Raw genomic sequence first — 12,614 nt, forward strand, 5'->3', positions numbered from 1 at the left:
AAAGAAGCTTCAAAAAACAAACAAACAAACAAACAAACTACTAGAGCTAATGAACAGATTCAGCAGAGTTGCAGGGTATGAGGTCAACTCACAAAAATCAATGAACAATCCAAAAAGGAAATTAGGAAAAAACTTTTATTTACAATAGAATCCAAAAATATCTGGGAACAAATTTAACCAGGAAGTTGAAGGATTTGCACACTGAAAACTACAAAACATTGCTAAAAAGAAATTAAACAAAACCTAAACAAATGGAAAGACATCCATGTTTATGTAATAAGATGTAATACTGTTAAAAAGACAATACTCCCCAAAGTGATCTATGCAATCCCTATCAAAATTACAACGGCCTTGTGTCTGATCAAGATGGCAGAATAGACAGTCCCCAGTATCACCTTCTCCCACAATTGACCGGTGTACAACTATTAAAAAGCAACCTGCCAAGCCAGGGCTGCTAGAGCTCAGATGAAGAGGAGGAGAGATCTACAGAATTCATGAAAGTGGAAGAAGCTGTGATGAGAGAATAAAAGGACTGTTCTGACCATTTCAAGCCCTGGCCACTTCAAGGATGACCCTGGTGAGCACATGGAGCAAGAGCTGACAAAAGCCACAGCTGTGCTCTTTGTGTGATGATGCTTGTAATCTGCAGGGGAGGAGAGTGCCCAGGCCAGCAAGGCCACTAACAGGGTTCCCATGGGCCAACATATGAGTGAGGGGCCACAAACAACAGAAAAAAGGAGCCATTCAGAGGCTGGTGAGTCATTGCAAGGGACTGGTGCATGGCCCACCCCATGGAAAGTGTTTGGAGTGTGGGGGGTGGGGGAGATTGGCCCACCGGGGGGACACTGGGGCACAGCATGGACAGCTGATCTACCGTCTAATCAGCATAGGACCACTCAGTGGAGACTGGTCAGGAATATAGAACTGCAGGGGGTGCAGTTTGCTGAAAAGATTCAGGCCCAGACCTGAGTTTCCACATAACCCAGGTGTATCAGATCCCACAAAACCCAGAAGTGCTTAAAATAGCAACAGTTAAAACCTGAGCTGCACAAAAAGCCTAATCCAGGTAATCAGCAGCAAAAGCATCAATTTAGCTCAAGCACAGGGTTCAAGTGCTAGTCTCTACAGGAAGTTCCCCCATTTTAGAAGTAACCAAAAGACAACAAATTAGTTCTGATGCAGAGTTTAAGTGGTAGGAGTAGCTAATAATTGACACAGAACTGAAAGAAAAGACAAAAACCCCACAGATCAGAGACAAAGTTCTGATATTAACCAGTATAGATCTAACACCACCAAAGAATGCCTATAAAACCTAGAAGAACTGCAAGCCCCCTGGGCTACTGAGCCTGCCTGAGAGGGGGCAGAGGGCCTCAGCCATGCGCCCCCCACAGTGACCACATCCAGCCCAGTGATGACCAAGTAGCTGCCAGAAACCCCCTGGGCTTCTGAGACAGAATGAGGGGGATGCTGTAGGCCTTGGCCATGCCCCACCCCCACTCTCTGCAACCAGGCCAGTGAAGGTGCCAGCCATGGGTCAGCCCTCCCCTTCCCTTCACTTGCTTCCCCTCTCCCCAACTTCTCTACAACAACGTCTTGGAATATTTTTAAAAATAACAGTTAATTTAAAAACACCATTATAAGAATGTTGTAAACAAAGAAGGAAAGAAACAATAAAGTCCTGCACAAATTCTGAAAAAAAATAAAAAAAGAAATAGCACAAACACAAAAATTCCAACGGCCTTTTTTGCAGAAATGGAAAAATTGATTCTCAGATTCATATGGAATTGCAAAGTGGGCTAAATAGCCCCCTAGTTAAAATATTAGAAAAGAAAAACAAGGACACACACGTCCCAATTTCAAAGCATACTACAAAGTTATGATAATCAAAACAGTGTGGTACTGCCATAAGGATAAACACAGAGATGAATGGAATCTATGGCCACTCGATTTCAATAAGGATACCAAGACCATTCAATGGGGAAAGAGTAGTCTCTTCAATAAATGTGCCGGAACTACTGGATGTCCACATGCAAAAGAATGAAGTTGGACCCCTACCTTACACCATATAAAAAAATAGTAACTTAAATTGGATCGATGACCTAAATATAAAAGCTAAAACTATAAAGCTCTTAGAAGAAGACGTAGAGTAAATCTTCATGACCTTAGATTTGGCAAGAGATACTTAGACCAAAAGCAACAAGAGGAAAAAAAGGATAAATTGGACTTTACCAAAATTAAAAATATTTGTGCATTAAAGGACATTATCAAAAAATGTAGAGACAACCTACAGAAGGGGAGAAAATATTTGCAAATCATGTATCTGATAAGGGTTTAGAGTATAACTCCTCAATAACAAAAAGACAAGCAACCCAATTTAAAAATGGGCAAAGGAGTTGAATTGACATATCTCCAAAGAAAATATACAAAAGTCAAGAAGCACATGAAAAGATGCTCTCTCTCATTTGTCATGAGGGATATGCAAATCCTAATGAGAATGAGATACCATTTCACACCCACTAGATGGCTATAAAAGAAAAAAAGTGTGGGAGAGGATGTGGTCAAACTGGAACTCACATATTGCTGGTAGAAATGTAAAACGATGCATCCACTGTGGAAAAAACTTTGATAGTTTCACAAAAAGTTAAAGCAGATACCGTATGACCCAGCAATTCCATTCCTAGGTATATACCCAAAAGAATTGAAAAGAGGTACTCAAATAAATACTTACACACAGATGTTCATGCCAAAACTATTCACAATAGTCAAAAGGTGGAAACAACTGAAAGGTCCATGAATAGATAAACAAAATGTGGCATACACATACAATGGAATATTACTGAGCTATAAAAAGGAGTGAAGTACTGATACATATTACTGTTACACTTCCCCCTGTGTAACGGAGAAGAAAAAAAGAATTACATGATTACTCAAGCACTATGTATGCATTGAGAGGCCTGGAAGGACTGCACTTCAGTAATTTCCCCATTAGGAGGAGAAACTGAATGTGATAGCAGCAATTCAAAGTTAGCTTCTCCCTTTTATTTTAAAGACAAAGAAGTTTCACAAGAAAATTCAGTTGATTTAATCATTACAAAGAACACAAGGATATGGGCAGAATTATGGCTAAGTATAGTTTTAACCAATGGGAACTAGTAACATCAGTGAAATAAACAAAGTGACATTCCATAATGCAGTTTGTAAAAGGTTAAGTTGATCCACCAACAAAATCTTGTTCTCAGCAAACATTGTCTTTTCTTACAGCAATTTCCTTAGTACTTTTACACAACAATCAAGCAACTTTCTTTTCTTTTTTTTTTTTTTTGTCATTTTTGCGACCGGCCGCACCGTGCTCAGCCAGTGAGCGCACCGGCCATCCCTATATAGGAGCCGAACCTGCGGCAGGAGCACTGCTCCACTCCCAGCACCGCACTCTCCCGAGTGCACCACAGGGTCAGCCCTCAAGCAACTTTCTTAACATATCAATCAGTGGGTTAACCAAGGACATCTGTCCTTGAGCCAGAAATTTTGCTGTGTTACAATTCTTTATCTACAACAGAGACTTTAGCCTGGGGAAGGTTTCTTGTCTTTTGCAAGCTTAACATTTCTATATGTAATTTTTAAAAGTTAGGTTATACCTGAAACTATGGGGCTTTGGAAGTGAGGCCCTGTAAAATACATTTGTTTTATTAATGTTAGTACACTCCACATATTACAACATGAAAGAACCTCAAAAACATTATGCCAAGTGAAAGAAGCCAAACACAAAAGGTCATGTATTTTCAGTTCCTGGTGAGGGAACCATAAAAAAAAGTCACATATTGTGTGATTCCATTTATATGAAATATCCAGAATAGGTAGGTCAAGAGAGACAGAAAGCAGATTGTTGGTTTCCAGGCATTGGGGGTAGGATGGGTTGGGGAATGATTTCTTAATGAATATGGGGCTTTCTTTTGCTGTGATGAAAATGTTTTGGAACCAGATAGAAGTGGTGGTTGCACCACATTGTCGATGTGCCAAATGCCACAGAATTATACACTTTAAAGTGGCTAACTTTATGATATGTGTATTTCACCTCAAAAAAAAAAAATTAAATCAGGCTGGCTAGTTAGCTCAGTTAGTTAGAGCATGGTGCTGATAACACCAAATTCCAGGGTTCGATCCCTGTACCAGCTAGCTGCCAAAAAAAGAAGAAAAAAGATGAAACCATTACTAAAAGTGAGCAGGGTAGTGGTGGTAAATTCCTTTATCATCTGAAAGTAAGGAAGGCCTAATTCTGACTCAAAGTCAATGTTGGGTAGCAATAGGAAAAGATTGATAAATTAAGCCATATAAACATTTTCTTAAAAAACCAATAGAATGTCATAAGCAAAGAAAATTTTTTTGCAATTTATATCATATATATAGGATTAATCAACCTGTAATATAAAGAGCTCTAATATATCAAGAAGGAAAAGACCAAAACTGGGATTTTAAAAAAAGGTTTACAGGGCCGAGCCCGTGGCGCACTTGGTAGAGTGCTGCGCTGGCAGCGCGGCGACACTCCCGCCGCGGGTTCGGATCCTATATAGGACTGACCGGTGCACTCACTGGCTGAGTGCCGGTCACGAGAAAAAAAAAAAAAAAAACACGACAAAAAAATAAAAATAAAAAAATAAATAAATAAAAAAAATAAAAATAAATAAAAAAAGGTTTACAGAGAAAGAAATGTAAATGGCCATTGTACATATGAAATTATGCTCAACCATGATCACAAGAGATATGCAAATTAAAACTACACTGAGATATTATTTCTCACCTATCAGATTGGGAAAAACCCAAAAGTTTAATAGCACACTCTCTTGGCAAGTCTAGTGAAACAGGAAATCTCATACATTGTAGGAGGGAATACAAAATGGTACAATCTCTATGGAGGTAAAATTTGCAATATCTCACTGAATTATAGATACAGTTGACCTCTGATCCAATAGTCCTCTTTTAGGAATCTGTGCTGAAGCTATTCCTGCACAAAGTTAAAATAACATATGCATGAAGTTTTTCACCATTGCATTATTTGTAGTGGTAAAATATCAGAAACAACCCAAAAGTTCTTCAGTAAAAGACTGGTTTAAGAAACTGTGGTGTATCCACTAAATTGAATGCTATACATCTATTAAAACTATGAGGAAGCTCTATATGATCTGATATGAAGTAATCACCAGTTTATATAATTAAGTGAAAAAACAAGGTGCAGGGCCGAGCCTATGGCGCACTCGGGAGAGTGCGGCGCTGGGAGCGCAGTGATGCTCCCACCGCGGGTTCGGATCCTATATAGGAATGGCCAGTGCACTCAAATGCACCGGTGCACTCAAATGGCTGAGGACCGGACACAAAAAAGACAAAAAAAGAAAAAAAAAGAAAAAGAAAAAACAAGGTGCAGAATAGTATTAATAGAATGTTACCTACTTTGTAAGTAAGGAGGGGAAATAAAGAAAAAAAAAAGTACACATATATTTGCAAAAAGAAATACTGAAAGTATAAACTAGAAACTAATAAAAATGATTACCTCTAGAGGTAACAATAGGGAATGGGGCTGAAAGGCATGAAGGAAACAACTCTCTTTTTTTTAAAAAAAAATGATGACCCGTAAGGGGATCATGACCCTTGACTTGGTGTTGTCAGCACCTGCTCTCACAAGTGAGCTAATCGGCCATCTCTATATAGGGATCGGAACCAGCAGCGTTGATGTTATCAGCACCACACTCTCCCAAATGAGCCATGGGCCAGCCCTGGAAACAACTTCTCTGAGTGTACTTTTTTATATAGCTTTGACTTGTGAACCTGTAAATGTTTTTCAAAATATAAAACTAAATCAAAAAGGGAAAAGAAGCAAACTCTAAAATTGAAAAAAAAGAGAAAGAAATGACCCTATCTGTATATCAAAATAGTAACACAACCACACAGGTAAAATAATTTTTCATTTTAACTTTAGAATATTTTATTCTGACTATAAATCCTTTGGTGGGACAAAAAAAAAAAAACAAAACTTATGAAGTCATTTTAATCCTCATTCAGTAGTTTGTTAGTAGTGATATTGGTACTATAGTGATATTGATACTATTTTTATATTTATGTATGTATGTATTATAGTGTAATGCAAATAAAGAATTATGTTCCTGTTATTAGGAACCAGAACTTTCAAAGTAAGATCAATTAGATACATGCATAAACTCAAAAGACTTCTAAAATGCTGTAATTTTACATTTGAATTGGAAATATCAATTACATTTAATTTTTTATTGCCTTTTCTAACATTGTGCATTAAAAGCAGTAGCAATGAGCTCCTTTAGCAACTAGATTTTGGCCTCTACATACCATTGTCTACTGAAAGCAACCAACATTCCATTGGAATATGGCTGATTTTTGGTCTAGAACAGTGTTTTTTAACCTTTTAAAAAATTACTTCCCATCCCTGGAGACTTTTTAGGCATTTTTTTCTCCTAATCACTCCCTACCACATGAAATTTTAACGCTGCAGATATATCATATGTCTGTTTATGTACTGTGGCCAATTGAGCCACAAACCATTGGAATATCTATGATTTTTTCCTCCCCATCAAGAACCAATTTTGTTGAAAATGCATGGTCTAGGGCAAGGAAAGCATAAAGTGATCCTACAGAAAGCAAGGAAGCAATCAAGCCTGACAAACCTCTCACTGACCAGAATTGGAACAATTTGGGCATTAAAAAGAACAGTTACTGTAATTGATCAAAGCATACTGAATATATGAGTACAAATATCCATAAGCCCACAGAGAATCTTACAAAAAAGAAAACAGTTATAACACCAAGGTTAAGGGTTTGAATCCCAGTACCAAACAGCAGCAAAGAATAAATAAATAAATGAATAAATAAATGAATGAATGAATAAATAAAAAAATAAAATATTTATTTGCTATTATCAAAGAATATTTTTCATTGGCTCTTTACTCTAAAAAAGTAATTAAAGTGAAATAAACAGTTATCCTACCTTTTCAGTGAGAACTGTTGTTCAGTATAGTCAAATGGCCCCAGTTGAAGAGGGAAAGCTCTTTACAGAAAATATGCCAGCTAATAAATGTAGAAGGATAAATTGAAAGAAAATCACCATTTGACACCCCTAATAAAATAATCAAGGAACATCAATGGATGCTAACACCATTAGGTGAAACGTTGATGGAGAGCTAGTCATTTCCTGAAGGATCACTCCTAATCAGAAGGGAAAAATTTTACAATGGTGAGATCTTGTGAGCACCACCTTAACCCAGTTTGTAAACTTAGCCTTACTTATAAGGGAAACAATGAGACATTTTGCGCCTCCAATATGATAAATAGAAAGTACACAGTATCACTTCTTGAAGTATTCTTAACAAAATTATTTAACCTGAATCACCTAACGAGGTCTTTTAGATCTAATTACTAGTTCATACGCAATACAAGGGAAGTGAAATAAATTAAATGATTCTATGCGGAAGCAATCAGACAAGTCCAGAATGTGGGACGTGACATTCTGTAAGACAACTGGTCTGTTCTTTTCAAAAAATTGCTATGAAGAAGCGGGTGGAGAGAGAGGGCACTATTCTGTTTTAAAAGAGACTTTAGAGTCATAACAAAATGCAATGCATGGTTGATGTTTGATTCCTGCTGTAAAAAATATTTGGGGAATAACTGGGGAAATTTGAATATGGACTGGGTATTGAATGATATTAGGAATTATTTTTTATTTTGTTCAGCTTATTAATGGTGTGTAGCTATGTAGGAAAAATTCCTTATATTTTAGAGATGCATATTGAAGTATTTAGAGGTGAAATGTTTTGTAATGTCCATCCATCATTTTCTTTGGCATAGAAAAATAGGTGAAAAAAGCATGGCAAATGTTACTGTGTTAATTAGGAGATGAGTATATGGGTATTGATTGCATTAGTCTTTCACTTACATTTTTAAAAATATGTTTGAAAATGTTCATAATATGAAGTTTAAAAAGTTGAAAATGGTTTGGGTAAAGGGTCCCTAGGAAATACTACTTCTCAACATGAGGAAGGGCAAGTTGGCTTTGACTTATGTTGAGAACCTGTGGCTCTTGTATTCTTCCTCATATGCTTTTTTTTTCTCCTCCCTCCCCACCTTCCCATCCAGCCCTCTTTGACTCCATGCACAGCAACCAGGCCTCAGATAGTCCATTTTCCCCACCCCGTACTCTTCATTCACCTCCCCTGCAACTACGGCAGCACTCTGAGAAGCCCCCTTGGTGTAAGTAATCCTTTTGGAATTGCCTAGACAAAGGTCAGGAAGGATGGAGGGATTGGTTAATGAGGGACCTATCACATGAAGGAAAAGAAGACGAGGATTCAAAGACCAGGAATATTCACTTGGGGAAGCAGTCTCATCTGCTGTTTCCAAGATGAAGGGAGGATTTGTTTATTCTCTCTTCATCTCTGTCTTCCATGCTCCCTCTATCTCATCGGAGAAGATCCTAAAAGATCTTCCTAAAAGATCCTAAAAGATCCAGAGGGCCCTTTGGGGAAAAAGGAATGGAGACTTCATTCTCCTCAGATGCCTATTTGGTCACTACAGCTTTCTCCAGTAAAGATAACCAGGAGGCAACTAGATATATAGAAAAGCTGGGAGCAGGAAACTAGAATCTGCTACTAACTTCTATATGCCCCTTCTCTCAAATTGTCTGTTCTCGGTTGTTCAAATTGAGGTGCTGCTTTTTCCCAATCTCTTCTTTATTGTCTCTGGCCTATTACTAATTATTCTTGGTAACACTGTGACCAGTGGAGCCACAAGGAGTTCTTAGGGTGATAGTAGGAAGGGGGAGATACCAGTGCTAATTGGAGGTGGGGATACAGGCCAAAGGCACTGGTGAGGGAAAAATCTTTTCCTTATCATCCTGCCTCCAGGGAATAAATGAAATCAAAAGTGTCTTTCATTATTTTATTCGGATAGGACTGAAGCAAAGATTCATATTTCGGCATTGGAGTTAACAGTTGTAGAATTTACCTTTCTTCTGGCACCCTGTATGAGGAAGAAACTTTCCTCCTTAACACCAAGAATTCTTCCCCTGAATTTCATATTATCCTAAACCCACCTTGCCATTGCCCCTTTTACCTCTGTCCTATAGTGTTTATGGATTCTGCACCCTGGAAATCTTATCCTTCTCCCTCTTCTCTTTCTGTTTGACCTCTTTGATTTGTCTGAATCAGACAACTAGCTGGGTATTAAGGATACTTCTTTCTATACTTGGGTAAAGCTCAGCTTACATCTTTTTCTTTTTCTTTATTTTTTCATCTAATATCAGTCCTTTGACAATATTAAATATGTAGCCTCATTGATAAACATCTTCTTCAGGGTCTGTCTGTCTGTACCAGAAATAGGCACCATATCTAGGCTTAAAGCCTTGTTGGCCCAAAACCATGTTCTTTTTTTCTGCCTGAAGCATGCCTCCTCTGATCCTTTACAGAAGACAGATAACTATCATATCTTAAATTCAGTAGCTAATTGAGCTTTGCAGGCTCAGCTTGCCAACTTTCCCAGGTTCTCTTTGATGATGATGTATTCAGGTGTTTCCTATTTCCAGAATCTATTATTATTGATACCACAGTACATTAATATATGTATAGGTACAATTTCATCAATAAATATTATATTTACAAAGGGAAAAGTAGGTTAGTTTCCTACCAGAGGTCAATGAAGAAATAGAGGTTGGAGTAGAAATTGTTCCACTGTGTAATTAAACATTTTAAGGTCTTCATTATACTACTGTCAGGTCTGGGAAATTAGTTTTTATGCATGTAATACGTACAAGCCTGTAACACTGTATATGTCCCAAGACATAGAGGGTCTTAATCTTGGATCCATGGATGGGTTTCAGGGTAGAATTTATGAGCCCCAGGAATCATTTGTAAAGATTAGTTTGAATATCCTCATGTGCATTTTTCCTGAAAGATAATCTGTAACTTTCATTATAGCCTCGAAGGGGTCAGTGACCCCCAGAAAGGTTAGTTAAGAACTTCTGCCATTTAGAGATTCCATGGCAGTCTCCCATCTTTAGGTATATCATTTTCTTTCCTGCTGTTCTGATCTGTAAGGTTTTTCTACATTCTCCTGCTTACTTATCTCTTGGGCTGAAAACAATGATTACCTCTGTCCCCAAAATACATTGCTTGCTTTAAAGAATGATTCTTAACAAAAGTTATATACCAGATTCAATTGGGAATGTTTCAACAAAATGATATTGCACTCATCCTCCCCGCTCCCCGCATCTATACCTTTCTACTAACCTGTAAAATTAGAATCACTGGAGATGGAACCTGGAAATTAGTACTTTAAAAATAATTTCCACAATTTTGATATGTAACACTAATTATGAACCACTAGGCTAAAGTGTTCATATGCTTCCAAAGTAGGAATGAGGGGTCATGGAAATTTGGAGTTGGGATGGAGGTGTATTTGTGAAAGAACGAGATGAAGTGGGCCTCAACATTCTCTCCTGAAGTCTTAGATGTACCTTAGTGCTACTCTTATACATTAGGCCAGGGTGACAGTTCATGAGCTGGGCAAACTTAGGCATCTCTGTCTAATTTAGGTAGAGACCCTCTTTCCCCAAGACATGAGTAGCACAGGCCATCCATCTCAGCATTTGAACTACATGTATAGGGTAGAGCCTGCTACTCTTCTAGTGTGTCTGACTTGGTCGTCTGACTTTGCTTTACAGACAGCAGTGGCCCTTCTAGCACTGTGTCCAGTGCTGGTCCTTCCTCCCCTACTGCAGTGGATGATAACTCCCATTTTGGCTTCAGTGACCAACCTTCCCTAAATTCTCATGTGACTGAAGAACATCAAGGCCTTGGGCTCCAAGAAGCCCCTGGGAATGGAGCACAAGAGCTTTTCATAGAAGGGGAGCAAGAGCTTTTTGAACCAAATCAGTCCCCACAGGAGCCACCTGTGGAAAACAGCCAGCCATTCCAGGACATCCTTGAGGAGGTCAGCCAGCCATGCCAGGAGATGCCTCAGATCAGCCAGCCATGCCAGAAGGCCAACCAGTTGTGCCGGAAAGTCCCTGAGGAAGTTTGCCAGCTTTGCCAGGAAAACCCTGAGGAGGCCAGCCAGCTATGCCAGGGGGTCCCTGTGGAGGTTGGCAGGTTGGTCCATGAGTTTCCTGTAGCAGTTGGGGACCTTGTCCAGGAAACTCTTGTGGAAGTTGGCTGGCCAGCCCAAGAGATCCCTGAGGAGCTCAGCCAGCCATGCCAGGAGTTCTCTCTGGAGGTTGGCAGGCTGGCCCAGGAAGCTTCTACAATTAATATGTTGTCTCAGGACTTCCCTGAGGTTGATAAACCATCCCAAGAGTTCCCTAGGGAGATTGATCTGCAGGCACAGGAAGTCCCTGAGATTAATCAGCAGTCTTGGGTGGTCCCTGAGGTGACTGACCAGCTGCCTGGAGAGGATGTTCCTCAAGGCCAGTATCCATCTAGTGATCCAAACCCTCAGAGCCAGTCTCTAGCCCATGACCAGCCACCAGCAACATGTAATTAATCACTTTCTCATTAGTGGTGTCACACTGCAGCAGCCATTTGAGCCAGCAACCTTTTCTGTTGGCTAACTCACTGGCCAGCGTGAGGCCTTGGACCTCACCAGAGGTGTCTGAGGAAGCAGTCCTCTTGGCATGAAGCATACCTGTGCCAGAGCTGTTCTTGGGGAGGAGGCAATTTTATGTTCAAAGCAGCCATTGGCTCCTCACCTAGCCACTAGCCTTGAATAGGATTTCCTTGGGGTAAGCAGGTCTATCATTACCCAACCTACTCTGAGCATCGTAGAAAATCTCAGACTTTTAAAGGAAATGCCACTTAACTGCTGAAGACATCATTGGGGGACAACAAATAAAAAACGGGGGACTTCACTTTTCTGGGGAAATATTCATAGCTTCTCAAGATACCCTTAGATGTGCATTCAGGGGGACATATATGCATTCAGGAGGACTCTTTGCTAGCACTCCTCAAGTGAGTCCAGGATCTCCATCTGAAATGTCTGAAAGAGAGAGTCCCCTTCCCAAACAAACATCTGTCATGGCCACTAATCTTTAGACTGGGCTTATGGATGTTTCCATGTCATCCCCAAGTGCCCCGTCTGCCCCAGTCCTATTCCTCTGGTCTACAGCTCTACAGAAAAATAGGTATTAGATTGCTGTGCAAAATTTAGAGTAACTACTTAAAATGCTCTTGGCCAGTCTATGATTCTGGGCCTTCCTTTCTTGTGGGACTGTTTGGATTAGGAGATGCTGTGGAGGAGAGAATCAGGTTCTATTTTAAGAACCTGATTAGCAGAGATCAGTATTGTACAAACATGAGCAAAGATTTAATAAATTGTCTGTCTGTCTATCTATCTATCTATCTATCTATCTATCTACCCATCTATCTATCATCTATATATATTTTGTAGTTGCACCAGGGACAGACTGGTCAAAGACCAAATATTCTAGTGTCCCCAAGAAGTTTGTCCTTATATCATTGTGTCTTTAGGGCCAGATGTAATTATGAAGCTTTTCCCAAAGATCTGGAGATGGGGTTGGGCGTGGGTAGGAGGGGTAATTGGGGTGGGGG

General features: G+C 39.4%; 1 protein-coding gene across 13 annotated transcripts in view; it reads left to right on the top strand.

Annotated features, from left to right (window-relative positions):
* Positions 1–12,614, top strand: part of PPIP5K1 (diphosphoinositol pentakisphosphate kinase 1) — a 76,633-nt gene that overhangs the window by 33,154 nt on the left and 30,865 nt on the right. For 10 of the 13 annotated variants that reach the window (XM_063091994.1, XM_063091993.1, XM_063091997.1 and 7 more), the window contains 2 exons: positions 8,152–8,265; positions 10,733–12,585. In XM_063091994.1, the coding sequence (XP_062948064.1) occupies positions 8,152–8,265; positions 10,733–11,550 (932 nt within the window). In that variant the 3' untranslated portion in view covers positions 11,551–12,585. Of the gene's footprint in view, positions 1–8,151; positions 8,266–10,732; positions 12,586–12,614 lie in introns of those variants that run through there. The other 3 variants (XR_010023004.1, XR_010023005.1, XM_063092004.1) reach the window with 1 other exon arrangement.

Source organism: Cynocephalus volans, chromosome 3, assembly GCF_027409185.1.
Source record: "Cynocephalus volans isolate mCynVol1 chromosome 3, mCynVol1.pri, whole genome shotgun sequence".
Taxonomy (NCBI): Eukaryota; Metazoa; Chordata; class Mammalia; order Dermoptera; family Cynocephalidae; genus Cynocephalus; species Cynocephalus volans.